The sequence below is a fragment of the Rhinolophus sinicus genome, chromosome 1 (genome assembly GCF_057876585.1).
Source record: "Rhinolophus sinicus isolate RSI-liver-muscle chromosome 1, RSI-T2T, whole genome shotgun sequence".
Classification (NCBI taxonomy): Eukaryota; Metazoa; Chordata; class Mammalia; order Chiroptera; family Rhinolophidae; genus Rhinolophus; species Rhinolophus sinicus.
Genome location: NC_142501.1, coordinates 57,716,545 through 57,731,271, shown reverse-complemented (window position 1 = coordinate 57,731,271; position 14,727 = coordinate 57,716,545). Strand labels below are relative to the sequence as shown.

General features: G+C 46.3%; 1 protein-coding gene across 1 annotated transcript; it reads left to right on the top strand.

Moving 5' to 3' along the window:
- The first annotated feature begins 8,482 nt into the window (after positions 1-8,482).
- MIP (major intrinsic protein of lens fiber) lies at positions 8,483-14,710 on the top strand. Its single transcript, XM_019742313.3, has 4 exons — positions 8,483-10,315; positions 10,785-10,949; positions 11,372-11,452; positions 12,947-14,710. Exons 1-4 carry the CDS (start codon positions 9,956-9,958, stop codon positions 13,130-13,132), a joined length of 792 nt encoding a protein of 263 aa, XP_019597872.2. The 5' UTR covers positions 8,483-9,955; the 3' UTR covers positions 13,133-14,710.
- The last annotated feature ends 17 nt before the right edge of the window (positions 14,711-14,727 follow it).

Sequence of the window (14,727 nt, the reverse complement as noted above, 5' to 3'; positions counted from 1 at the left end):
TCAAGAGTGGAACAGGTATGAGGTATTTGATTATGGAGGGCCTACATTTAACATTGTCGCTTGAGGCGATATCCCTGCTTTCTAAATTTTCAATCTGTGTACTTAAGGCTCTGCTGGCCAGCCCAACATCAACATCACATCTCCATGCTTCTGTCCCCCCAAAAAAGGCGACTTTAGGTCCTTAAGAGTCTAAAAAAAATAACCAAAAATTCTCCCCCAAACCCAGAGTTCCAACCACCATTCCTGTGGAGATGGATGGTGCTAGTTCAGGCCACTGTCATCCTTGACCTCAACTGGGGCTTTCTCTTTTTAATGGGGCAGTTTCTAAGCTGGTCTCCCAGCCTTCTATCTCTCTGCTTTAATCTAATGTCCACATTACAGTTAGAGTGATATTTCTAAATCACAAATTTGATCATGCCACTGCGCTACTTAAATTTCTTAATGTGCCTACATCAAATTCTAAGGGATGGTCATAAGGCTTAACCTATGACTGCTGCCTACCTTCTTTCTTTTTCTCACAAAACACAATCCCTTTTAAAGATCTACAGTCTAGTGGGGAGATACGCGTAGATGAAAATATTGGCAGCTGCAATAGGATGCACTAAGTGAAATGATGGAAGTGATTACAGGATGCTCAGTAAGCAAAAGAGAAGCGTCTATTTAGTAATATATGAGGAGAGATTTAGTAATTAGGAAGAGAATTCCCAGAAGCCATAGCTATCGCTTAAAAAGCAAAAGTGGTTAAGGAACCCCAGCTCGTTCAAGATCTCACCTAAAGTCTTCTCCCTCAATATACATACATTCTCTTGAGTATCCTGTCTACGCTGGAGTCTCCTATCACCTACTGAAGAAGGACTCTCAAAATCTCTACCCCACACTTCCTTCTTTCTTGAGTTCCAGATCTGCGTGTCCAACAGCCTGTTGGGTATTTCTACCTCGATGTCCCCCAGTCATCTCAAATTTAATGTGTCTAAAGCTAACTGTCTTCCTACACAAACTTCCTCTTCCTAGATTCCCTGACTTGGTGAACTACAACCCATTACCAACCAGTTGCCCAGGCCAGAAATCTGGAAATCCTTGATTTCTTTGTCTCCCTCATCTCACATATCTGATTGTGAATCCCTATCATATTATTTCTACGGTGGAGTACTGCGTTGGCCTTCTAAGTGGTCTCCTCCCTAGTGTTGCCAAGGGAACATTTAAAGAGGCAGTAACTACCTGTCTCATCCATTAGATTGTGAATTCTTAAGAATGGGGATTAAGTCCTTTGTTCTCTGTGCCTCAGGACCTCAGTATTCCCATTAGTACAGAGTAAATGTTCATTGTTTTTTTTGTTTTTAAATTTTGCAAGATACTTTTATGTTCTATGACAAGTTACCACATCATTTTTTTTTTAAGGAATTTGTTTCCACCTCACTTTTTTTTTTTTTTTTTTTAAGGGGAACAGGACTTTATTGGGTAACAGTGTGTACTTACAGGACTTTTTCCCCAGTCAAGTTGTTTTGGTTGTGGAGGATGCCGTTCAGCTTCAAGTTGTTGTCCTTTCAGTCTTAGTTTGTGGAGGGCACAGCTCAGCTCCAGGTCCCGTTGCTAGTTGCAGGGGGCGGGAGTTGAACTGTCAACCCTGTGGTTGAGAGGACTCGCTCCAACCAACTGGGCCATCCGGGAGCATAGCGGCAGCTCAGCTCAAGGTGCCGTGTTCAATCTTAGTTGCAGGGGGCGCTGCCCACCATCCCTTGCGGGACTTGAGGATCAAACTGGCAACCTTGTGGTTGAGAGCCCACTGGCCCATGTGGGAATCGAACCACCACCAGCCTTTGGAGTTAGGAGCATGGAGAGCTAACCGCCTGAGCCACCCGGCTGGCCTGTTCATTGTTTTTGAATGAAGAAATGAATGAGTATAAAGAGTTTTGTGCCTACATTCTTGGCATGCCATGGCTCATTCCTTCCACCAGGGGTCAGCCTGACCCAGCCTTTTTATGGGGCTTAATACGGGAGAAGAGAGATGATTCCTTTTAAGCCTTAGGAGCAAAGGGATGAAGGAGAGATTTCCTTCAGAAAAGTCCTGCCCCGTCAGTACTTTGCATTTTGTAATGAGAGGAAAGTTCCAGGATTGTGTTTCTGTTGTATTTCTCCTTTGGTTCCATCCTGGTTGTGAGAGGTGAAGCAAATAGTTTCTGGCCTGTCATCTCTTGCATTATTTCACTTTTACAGACTGACTATCCATCCATCTGATAAATTCGTCATTCAGATAATTTATCTGCCTCGTTGCTAATGAACAAGTAATTAAATTCTTAATATTTCCATGCGAAATAATAGGAAGTGATAGAGAATTTTACTTGACAGACAAAAAGGGGAAAGACATTCAAGGTACAGGGGACAGCTCAGGCTAAAGCACTGCATTATGAAACGGAGTGGGGTGCTTGAAGAACCACAAGAAGCACAATATTGCCAGAGTCTCGTGCTGGGAGATAAGGAGAGCCGATGGAAATGTTGAGGCCGGATTATGAGGAGTTGTGTGTGCCATGGTAAGAATTCAGGCATTCAGGAGCTGTTGGAGGGATCACGCGGAAATGACAAATTATGGTATTTTTATGAAGATAAAGCTGGCAACAGCATGGAGAATGAATTGAAAGGGATGAGACTAGAAACAGGGTCAAACAGGATCCAAGGCCGCTAGAGTTCTCAGATGAGACATGGTGTGGGCTCAGCTATCTAACAGGTAGAATTGGTGGAGCTTTAGTGACTGGTTAGATGGGAGTGAGGATGGGGCAAGAAAAGCTGATTCATAGGTTTCTGACTTAGGGGATACAGAAGGAAAAGCGTGTTTGGATGGGGGAAGATAATTATATAGTTCAGTTTGGGGCAGGTTGAATTTGAGGAGTCTATTGGACACCCAGGTGAAAGTGTTCTGTAGATATATGGATATAAATTTCAAGGGAGAGATGGACATAGGTGAAGTCATTCAAGAAGAGAGTGTAGGGGCCGGCCCGGTGGCTCAGGCGGTTAGAGCTCCGTGCTCCTAACTCCGAAGGCTGCTGGTTCGATTCCCACGTGGGCCAGTGGGCTCTCAACCACAGGGTTGCCAGTTCAATTCCTCGAGTCCCACAAGGGATGGTGGGTTCCGCCCCCTGCAACTAGCAACTAGCAACGGCAACTGGACCTGGAGCTGAGCTGTGCCCTCCACAACTGAGATTGAAAGGACAACAACTTGACTTGGAAAAAAGGCCTGGAAGTATACAGTGTTCCCCAATAATGTCCTCTTCCCCTTCCCCAATAAAATCTTTAAAAAAAAAAAAAAAGAAGAGAGTGTAAACTAGAGTTAGTGGGAGTAAACGGGAACTACAATCCTAGGGAATACCAGTACCTTAGATAACACATATAAAGTGCTTAGGATACGACCTGACCCACAGTGGGCATTGGTCTGCCTGGCTTGGGGTTGTATCTGACTCCATAGGAAAGGAAGGGGAGAAGGAGGCAAGAATAGGATGGGCCAGTCTATTTTTACTCTGTTCCTTGGATTCCCCCATTTCTAACATTGTGGGGGGCCCTGGCCTGATCCAAGTGCTAATTGGAGCGTTTAGCTATGGATGCGAGAAGGATGATGCACTCAGAGCTTGGTGATTGTTCTGGACTTTGCCAGGAGTCAGCAGTCAGCAAAGCATAACCAGAGAAAGAGAGAGAAGGGGGGCCCTCCGGAGCTAGCCAAAGGGGCTGCTAGGCTGGCTTGTGCTATGCTGAGGGCTTTGTCCTACTGAAACTGTCTACACAATGGAACTGGGTTACATGCTGACCTGGCTTTCTGAGTCTGGGGCTGGGATAGAGATTTCACGTGATAGAAGCAGAAATGGACGGTCACCCGGCCCCTCTGGACCATACCTCTACTCAACCATATTGTAATTGCTTGAGAGGATGTTCAATACTTGATCATCATAAATTATGTTTATATCTGATTAATTCATGAATCAGTTCATTTATATTTTGATTTAGGGCAGCTAAGTTTAAATGTATATATTGCTTGGGCATGTCTTATTTGGTCTTCCTACAGTCCTGTAAAATATCTACGGCAAGGTAGATATTTTTATGGAACTCAAGCCTCCTGGGTTATTCTTTAAGTCCTGATGATGTGGGCTAGCTAGGAAATTGCTTTAGAAAGGTGAGGAGTCTGCCCCGGACAACCTCAGAGGTGGTTATAGTAATCACATGGGACCCACTGTGGAGAAATGAAGCAAGACAAATCGCTCTGCCTGAAGATTCCCTGAGCTTTATAGACTCACTTGCTCCCTAGTAGTACGGATCCTGCTCCCTACGCACCTCTCTGGGACTAAGAAATGGGCCCTTCTTTATTGAAGGCGGCAGACAACTTAGGACCCCTAGCCCAAGGAATATAAACGAAAGGCTGGTCGTTAGTGATTAAGAGATACCTCAGTCAGGGTAGAGGTCGACGAGGCTCCAGGATGATTAGTACTATAAGCCATAGACTTAAATTAACTTTGTAACTACTCCAAGTTTATTATTTTGCAAATCCATTTTCTCCATTTTCATAGCTCCTACTGGAAAAAACTTTAAAAATGTTGATATGTTTGCTTAAGGCCAGAAGAGAGAAAAGTGGAGAATTTAGAGAGAAACACTTTTTGCAACCCCTGAGAAGAACCCCAAATACAAGAATGGAGTAGAGTAATACCAAAAAAAAAAAAAGGGGGGGGGGGGACAAGCTAACCAGAAGGGGAGACGAAGATGAATTGGGGTATGTTCTGGATGATCCCAGGAATACTGACCCCAAGAATCCCCTGACAATTCCTCAAAGGCACTTTCCTTTGTAGATTCCAATGGCCCAGTTGCCAGTTCAGCATTGGTACCTTCTCACTGGTTTGCTCTGTTTCTGATGAGGGATGAGGATGTCCTTATCTTGCCTTCCCTGGAATTCTTGTCTTTCAGACCCTCCCTTGAGCTTTCCTCTTTACCTCTCTGGCTCCTGAAACCCAAGTTCATGAAGATGATTAGGGAGTGGAAGGATGGACCCTACCTTCACTGTGAGTGCCTCTGTTTGACCAAAGCCAGGGGAAGCTCCTGCCCCTCACTCAGTGAATCTGAGCTAAAAAGGAAGTAAGGCTAAAGAGGAAGTAAGAGGCTAAAGAGGAAGTAAGAGTTTGGCAGGAGAGAGAAGGGCCAAGGCTGGGGAGAGTGGATACACAGATGTGGGAATGGTGAGAGTACAAATGTGCTCCCTTGGGGATGGCACTGACGGGGCGTAAAGGTGGCAGGCTGGGAGATGAGGTATGTTTCTACTGGCGGAAGGAAGGAGACAGTGTTTGTGCCCTGATCACAAGAGAGGCGTGCTCATCTGTCTGGCTGCCTCTTTCTCCTGGGAAGGCACCTCATCTCCCAACTCCACTCTCCTAGACCTCGAAAAGCAGTCTCCAGATTGGAGCAGGACACCCAAGAGACTCTGGACCAGGCTGACAAAATGGTGATCTGGGAGATGAGATTCCCGCAAAGAGGAGAAACCACCATCTTTTTCCATAGACTCTTATCTTTCTTCTGTTGAACCAAGACCTTTCCTCTTCTCCCCTGTGTAATCCCGGTCCAGCCAAATGGGGGCTTACTCTGTGACCACTCCCTTATTCTGTCCTTTAGTCCTTCCTTCCTCTCATATCAGGTGCTTGTAGAATGAAGAGGCAGAGGCCTGTTTGGGAAAGTTCATCACGAGGGAAGGGAACAGAGAAGGGATAAGGAGGAGAGAGGTAGGAGACCAGTGAGGAGAAGAGTAGAGCAGACACTGCCAGCCCAGACAGACAACCTGATTCTGCCTTCCCTTCCCCTTTCCCCTAGGACCTGCAGAGATGGTGGTTTTGGAGAGAGGTGCTGGCTGAAGGCCTGGGTACATTGATCTTTGTAGAAAGAGTCCTTGGGGCCTCATGCCCAGTGGTAGCTCCATGCCAAGCATAGTCCTTCACCTCTTATCTGGAGAGCTGGTGGTGGTGAGGCTGGCACAGGTTTTTGATGAAGTCAGTGGGATCCAGACAAATCCAGCGCTGACTCTAGCACTGTTCTATGCCCACTGGCTTGAATCTTTCCAAGGGGGGGTCCTATGTCTTGGCCTAGAGCACAGCAGCCATCTGGCCTCAGTCCTTTTCTACCTGGCACTGCCCCAGACAGCTGCAGCCTAGCTGGTCAACCAGACTAGCAGCAGCTCCCCTCCCTGAGTAGGTGACACTAGGGAGGTAATGAAGGTGGATGGCTGATACGACTTTAAGGAAGGAACAACAGAGCAGGCACCTTTGCTCTATGCATCCTCTCATTAAGCCACCTTCAATGTATTGCAAGTAGACCAATGAGTTAGGCTTAACCACTCAGAAAATTGGGTGACTTGGTGCAGACCCTTTCCTCAAAGCATCTTTGGTGGTTAGATTGTGGGACCTTGAGGCAGGGAGAGGGAGATATATGTTCTCCCACCCCTTCTCCTAGCGTCTCCAGTCTCCTCTAGGTGAGCAAAAGGAGTCACCTAAGCCAGGCATGGAGTTTTTCTCCACTCTCCAGCTGGTACTGTACTCACCACGTTTACTGTGGCTCACCAGCAGCGACGGGAGGCCGGGAGGCCAGGCAGCCTGGTGGTGGGTCTTTCAGTGACTTCTGGAGCACTGTCATCGGTAAGAACCCCATGTATACCAAGTAGGGGGTTTGGGGAAGGCTGGGTTCTACTCCTCAAGAGAAACACAGCATTTTGTGGGTATTTTCTTTAAAAAGTCTAGGCTAATAGAAAACATTAAGTATGCTAGCTACATATAAATAAATGCAAGAACTCTAGTGAGTTTTTGAGAGCTCTTTTTTCCCCCCTTCTTCCGCCTGCCCCCCCAACTCTGGTTCAAGCCGTTGTTTCTCAGTCTAGCTGGCGGCTCATGGCAGTGGGAATAGAACTGGCAACCTTGGTGTTAGGAGCAGGGCGCTCCAACCACCTGAGCCCCCTTGCCGGCTCTGGAGAGCTCATTTCTAGTTTGAAAGTTTGGCATTCCCCTAAGTAGACAGGCTGGTATGAAAGGAAGTGGGCTGGCGTTCAGTTCTCCAAGGGGTCTTTTCAAAGTTAATGAGTAAGAAAGGAGAGAGGTTGGTAGCTTCAAATGAAGAAATCTAACCCTTTTATTTGGTGTCTACAAGAGCACCAAATTATCTGCTGTTGGCCCTCTGTCCCTTATTATAAGAGACGGTAGGGTTGGTGGTTAGGGATAATCCCTTCCTGTGAAAAAACCCTTATCGAATGGCTGTTTATTAAGTTCTTTATTCTGTGCCAGGCACTCTACAAGGCCTTTACCTACATTATCTTATTTAATCCTGAGGAAACAGACTTAGACAGCTTACATTAATTTATTCGACAAATATTTATTTACTGCCTACTGAGTATCAAGCATGGGGTTTGCCGTGGTGAACAAATCAGACATATCCCTGCCTTCCTGGAGTTTATATCTAGTGAGCATAACTTCCCCACCTAGAAAGCGGTAAAGCCAGGACTTCTGTTGCTGCTGTTCCTTATAGCTCTCGAATGCACAGAACAGTACTCTGTTCATGACGTTCCCCTCTTGCTTGCCTGTGTGTGTATCCTCTTACTTGGATTTTTTTTAGATAGTAATGATTAACCATCCACCTAAGAGAAAAACTAGAACCTTAACAGTCACAGAAATCTAAACATACATTCATAAATATCCCACTCCACCCCCTTGCCTCCCCTAACCCATCCTGAATCCTGTGTTCATCATGCTTTGTTTTCTTTTTTGTGTAATTTCATTTCATCTATAATATTCGGAAAAGCATATTTTCATTGTAGATTTTTTTTAACCTAATAAAAAGGTTATCATGCCATGTATAGTCTTCTGGGATTCTTTTCCCCTTGCTATTTTATTGCTAAGATTCATCCCTATTATTAAATGTCATTGTGGTGGTTCACTCATTTTGACAGCTCAATAATTTTCTATTGTGTGAACACACCATTGTTTTTATTCATCCATTCTCCCATCAATGGGCATTTGGGTTGCTTCAAGTTTTTGCTATTGTGAACAGTGTTGCTCTAAACATCCCTGTACATGTCTCCTGGTGGAAGAATAGAGAACTTTCTCTTGGGTACATAAGTGAGGAGTGAAATTCCTTGGTCAGAAAGTATGTGTTTATCTTTATAAGATGGTGCTATGCTGTGTTCCAAAGTGATTATCCCAATTTATATTCGCACCAGCAGTCAGTCATAACTAGTTTTATCCCTTTGTATCCTCATCCACATCCGAACCAAAGTATCTATTGCCAAAGCCTCTGCTCTTAACACCATGATGTACCCTCTCTCTTGTCTAGAGGTCCTTTTCTGAACCCTGCACACTCCCTGGTGCAGTGGTGACTGGGACCTATAAGCATCACTGGATGAGCTGCAGCAAGGGTTACGGTGCCTAAAGTCAGGAGATTGGTGGGGCTTCTAGAATGCAAGAGTTTCTAAGGACTTCTGATGGACTGTTCTACTTCCATGCAATTGGGAGCTATAGTCCCTTTGGGTGCCCTCTGACCTGTTCTCAGCAACTTTTCCTGCACGTGGATGAGGTAGATGGGCCCTCCACCGTCTCTGTAACTTCCTATCTGTCCCCAAACTGGATATTGGAAGAGGAGAGAAGCATAGGCTCTGATCTGCGTTCTTCCTCTCTCCCCACAGGTGTACAGGATGGGACCGATGCTGAGCACCAAAATTGCAGGCCCATCCTTCAAATTTTTGTTCTCATCCTGTGCTTTACAGGAAAAGCTTGTGGCCTTTATAACTTGCCCTGATATGGGGATAGTGCAGCCTACTAGTGTGTGCCATCCCCACATAGCCCATCACCACATAGCCCCCACCTCTAAGTTCTAAGTCCCTCACCAAGCCTGAGCACAGCTGAACCTCTGTTCCCAAGCTTTCCTTCACCATCTTGTCCTTTTCTCTCTCCTTGACCAGCCTGCTTCCCTAGACACCCCCACCCTGACCTTTCCCTAGGGATCAAGGTTTAGGACTTCAGTGTGCTGAGCACAGCCATATTAGGAGGCATTAGACCCTCCCATTGCTTCAGAGCCATAACTTAGTTTCCTTTCTTTCAGTACTTCCTGCTAGGACCTTGTGAGTCAGAGAAGATGAGGTACAAGCTGGTCCAGAGATTTAACTAACCCCCTTTCTCTCCCCAGCCCTCCAACCCCACCCCAGCCTGTACATAGAAGATAGCTTCTTTCCCCCATCTGTATCTGTGGATTAAAAGGCAAGGCTAAGAGTTTGGAAAGGGAGGTACTGGCATGGGTTGGGGGTAGGGAACCCAGCCTCAGAGACAGCCAGACACAGCAGAACTATTCTTGTCCCAGAGCTGCAGGGTCCACAGATTCCAGCCCAAACCAGCCAATGGGAGAAGGCCCTCTAATCCCAGAGGACTAAAGAATTCTCTTCAGTTATCCAACATCCCTGCTGGACCCCATTCCTGACCCCCACCCCCACCCTTACCCCTGGCCGGCTCAGAGGAGGCTGAAGGCCCCCAGGAGCACCCTCTCATACTCCATGAAGTAAACTCAGCGTGAATGACCTTCCAAGCAGTGTTGTAGAATATTCTTATATAGATGTCAATCAGGACCATGAACTCCAACTTTGACGTGAAAAGAAAGGCAACTTTTTCAGGCCCCTGTTCCTGGTCCCTTCCTTTCAGAGTCTCTCCAGCCCTGACACTACCCCCACGTTTACACCCAGGGCTCTACTTGTCTCCCAGTTGAGGAGGTAGGGGGAAATCCTGCAGCTTTATCAGATGCATGAGAGTGGGCCCAGCCCTCTGCAGCCGTGAAGGGGTTAAGAGGCTGGGCCCGCCACCTCAGCCTGCCCCTCCCAGGGATTAATTGTCCTCTATAAAGGGGACTGTCTACCCAGATCAGGCCAGGGGGGTTTCAGGGACCCAGGCATTGTGCCCACCCCCCTGCCATGTGGGAACTGCGGTCAGCCTCCTTCTGGAGGGCCATATTTGCTGAGTTCTTCGCCACCCTCTTCTATGTCTTCTTAGGACTGGGGGCCTCACTGCGCTGGACCCCTGGATCCCTGCATGTCCTACAGGTGGCTCTGGCCTTTGGCCTGGCCCTGGCTACGCTCGTGCAGGCTGTGGGCCACATCAGTGGAGCCCATGTCAACCCTGCAGTCACATTTGCCTTCCTGGTGGGCTCCCAGATGTCCCTGCTCCGTGCCTTCTGCTATATGGCAGCCCAACTCCTGGGAGCTGTGGCTGGGGCTGCCGTGCTGTATAGTGTTACTCCGCCTGCTGTGCGAGGAAACCTAGCACTTAACACGGTAATCGTTGGCTGAGTCAGGCTGAGGGGGCCTGGTTCCCTGACTCCCTGCCTGGTACAGGTGGATCAATACCGCAGGGGTCTGGGACAGGGTGTGTGTGTGTGTGTGTGTGTGTGTGTGTGTGTGTTTCAGGGTGAGGAGGATCAACAGGTTGTTTGGAGGGATGGGGAAGGCCTCCAAACCACAGGACTGAGAATCAGGAAAACTGAGTTCCAGTCCCAGCTTTCCTTCCAACTCCTTGCAGGTATTTTACCTTACGGGGCCTCAGTTTCTGCATCCGAATAAGTGGGTGCAATTATTTCCAACATGAAGGAATACTATTAGGAGAAATTAAGAAACAAATACAGTTACTACGAAGGGGGTTGTATTATTCTTCCTCTCCAGGAATTGATGCTATAAAGACGGGATCCTGCCTGGGAAGACTTGAGGTTTCCTAATGAGCTGCCTCCCTTCTTCTTCCTTTGCCCAGTTGCACCCTGGGGTGAGTGTGAGCCAGGCCACCACAGTGGAGACCTTCCTGACACTCCAGTTCGTGCTCTGCATCTTTGCGACATACGACGAGAGGCGGAATGGCCGCTTGGGCTCCGTGGCCCTGGCCGTTGGCTTCTCCCTCACCCTGGGGCACCTCTTTGGGGTAAGCAGGAGAGAGGAGCAACTTCTCATTTAAGGATTCCAGGGCCCCCAAACCTTTCCTGACTTTCAAGGGCTCTTCTCGCCCACCTGACTGTCAAACATGAACATTACCCACCTCCCTCTGTATCAGTCAGCACAGAGGAATCAACCCTGCTTATTCCTCTGTTTTATGACCGCTGTATCTAGTCCTTCTTGAACCCAAGGTGGAAATGCATGCATTATGGGTAGATGTGGGCTTTGCCTGTGGATCCGTAGTCTGTCCCCAATGGGGCATCACTGCCTTCCCTCCATTGTGGGACCCCCATACGGTGTCCTTCCCTACTTGCTGCTGGCTGGAGGCAAGGTGCCAGCCCTAAGGGGCATGTGGGTTGTGGGGAGACAAGCTGGGGTAGAGTATCTCAGTTACAACTGTGTCTTTTGCAGATGTATTATACTGGTGCAGGCATGAACCCTGCCCGCTCCTTTGCTCCTGCCATTCTCACCAGAAACTTCACCAACCACTGGGTAAGTTAGGGGAGAGGGGCAAGATCCTGAAGCCCTCCTGGATGGGTGTGGATGCAGGTTCCAGGTTTGGTTCCTGCTTTCCATCTGGATGTGTTGACTGCTCTACCAGCATTCAGTTAAGTGGGCTGTCACAGACTTTGGCCTGCTTGTGTGAGCAGGATTAATTATTTTGCTATAAAGAGAAGCTCTAGCTCATATTGTTCCTTTGCTGGATAGTCAGGGAATTTTACTAAATATCCACTGGATTCTAAAACTAGCACTGTAAGGACAGACAAGTGAACAGGAAGACAAAAATTTCTACTCTCAGAGGTCAGGATGTGTATGAGCACAAAGGGCCCTGGGTCTTATCCCAGTTCTAGCACTTTACTAGCCTCATGTGTGACCGTGGCAAAGAACTCAATCATGCTGAGCCTCAGGTTCCTTACTATAAAATGAGGTGTTATGAGAAGTGTCAAAGTTGTACGTGTGAAATATTTAGCACAGAATTGGGTGTGGAATAAGTTCTCCATAAAAACTGGCTGTGTTGGGGCAGCTGGTTAGTTGAGTTGGTTAGAGTGTGGTACTGATAACACCAAGGTTGCCGGTTCAATCCCCACATAGGCCACTGTGAGCGGCGCCCTCCTTAAAAAACAAAAACAATAATAAATTGGCTGTGTTGTTTGGCCATATGTCAGACAAGCATAAAAATAATTCAAAACCATTTTCAGAGCTGTATACGCACTTTCATGGCCGCATTATTCACAGTAGCCAAAAGGTGGAAGCAACCCCAGTGTTCCTCACAGAGGAATGAATAAACAAAATTGAGTATATACATACAATGAAATAATGTTCAGCTTTAAAAAGGAGGAAATTCTGATGTGCTGCAACATGGATGAACCTTGAGGACATTATGCTTAATAAAATAAGCCAGTCACAAAAAGACAAATGCTGTATAATTCCACTCAGATGCAGTATCTAGAGTAGTCAAATTCATTGAAATAAAGCCAAATGGTAGTTGACAGGGGCTTGGGAGAGGGGAAAATTGGGAGTTGTTGTTTAATGGGTATGGAATTTCAGTTTTGCAAAATGAAAAAGTCCTGGAAATTTGTTGCACAACAATGCGAATACTGGTATATTTGACACTATTGAACTGCACACTTAGAAATGGTTAAGATGGTAAATTTTATGTTATGTGTACTTTATCACAACGAATAAATTTTTTTCAAAGCAATATATAAAGTAATGCAAACTGGTAACAACAAATAGAACATACCTAAGAAGGCGTGGGATAAAGGAATAATTTGATAAGTCAGAAAAGAAATAATGAATTTTGAGGTCCAGGCACTGGAACATTCTAGATATTTAAAAGAAACAAACACTGATTTCTGCTTAAATAGTGCCCAATTGTATGTGCCAAGTGCAGGATGTCTGTTTTCTACCGATGGAGTATGGAAGAGACCTGTCTTGCTCTTGGTCCCTTTTACAAGCCTGATTATTCCTTTCCTCTTCCTACAGGTATATTGGGTGGGCCCGATCCTTGGAGGGGGCCTGGGCAGTCTCCTCTATGACTTTCTCCTCTTCCCCCGACTCAAGAGTGTTTCTGAAAGACTGTCTATTCTCAAGGGTACCAGGCCCAGTGACTCCAAAGGACAACCAGAAGGCACAGGAGAGCCTGTTGAACTGAAGACCCAGGCCCTGTAAAAGCTTCAGTTGGATAGAGGGATTAGGAAGCTTCTGGGTTTTGTGGAGGGGCTAAGCCAGTCACTGGATGAAAAGAGACTGTGGGGAGGGGCACGTATTTCTTCATTTTTTAATTTATATGTGTGTGGGTTTTATTGTGTTTGGGGGTTTTTTTTGTTTTGTTTTTTGCCTTTTGCCTTTTGCCGTTTGAAATCTTTCAAGTTGCATTCATGAGCTGGTTGGTGCAAATTTCCCTTCCTCCCTATCCCTCTTCTCTTCACTGCTATGTGTATATGATTGTGCGTATGAGTGTGAGTAAATGTGACTGTGTCTGAGTTTTTGGGGCATGGCAGGAGACATGGGGAAGAGAAAAGAGGTATCATCCTACACCTTTCTCTCCCAACCCAATGTGGTGAGCACCGGGTACCAAGACCTTAAGTTTCTGCCTTTACCTTCATGCCAGTCCAGTGTATGGTTCTAGGTTTCTGAGTGGGCAGGGAAGCAGGGAGTATTCACAGGAGGCAGATGGAGACAACTGGATGAGACAAAGCATTCCAAGGGTTGGGGGCAGGGAGAAAGGAAATAGAGTTATTAGCCCCAGTTCAGGATGCAATTTTACCAAAAAGTTTAGGGAATGGGAGAGTGTAGCCCACTTATCTCAGGATGCTTGCCCCAGAGACTTGGGTGGGGAAGTAGCCCTCAGAAAAGTGAGCACTGGGGTTTGAACTGTTCCTTAAAGCCACATAAAACCACATAAACCACTCTACATCTACTGGCTGGGTTTTGTTTTCATTCTGGCTTGATGAATCTCTTTGGAGGCCTTGGGCCACAGCAAGCTTCCAACCTAAACAAGGGGTGGGTGAACCTAGAATCTAGAAAAATTAAGTAACTTAACCGTTCTGCCTGACATCCCCAGAGGGGTTTCTAGGCAAATGGTACTTCAGCCCCAGAGGAGCTCCACCGCAAAAACAGGAAATCTGATGCCTGGAGCAAAGGAGGAGGGGTCTGGGGAGCTGTAGGAGGTAAAGGCTTTGATTCTGTTTTAATTTAGTTAGAGCAGATCAACGCACTCTTCAAATGGCATCTTTCTGCTTTTATCAGTAGTTTTATAGTCTTTATTTTCCTTTTTTGTGTCTTTTCACTTTTCTCTCAACTGTCCTTTCATCTTCAGCAAATCTCTTGTAACTCTTCTCATATCCCAGAAATTGATTTCTTCTATTCAAATGCTTAATAAGTCAGGAGATAATTAATTATTCGATTGAGCCCTATCTTTTGTTGTTGGCAAAATATACTCATCTCAGCAGAGGCCAGAGGAGACCGTCAACTGACAAATGAATATTTTATTGCTGATCGCTTCTCTTTTACGAGCCTCCTGCATACTTTGCAAGCTTTAAACCTTTACCTCTAGTATGACAGACAGCCCCGCCCCGCAAAAGACCATTCTTCCCGGTAGCTCAATTCTGCACTTCCCAAATAAAGCCCAGCTTTTCTAAACAACCATATGAGACTTTGAAATCATCCACTTGAGTAGGAGAAGGGAAAGAATGTTTGTAAATTCACTTTTAATAGGACTTTGAGTCCTATTATCTTAAGTCAGAAGAAAATTCATTGCGTTA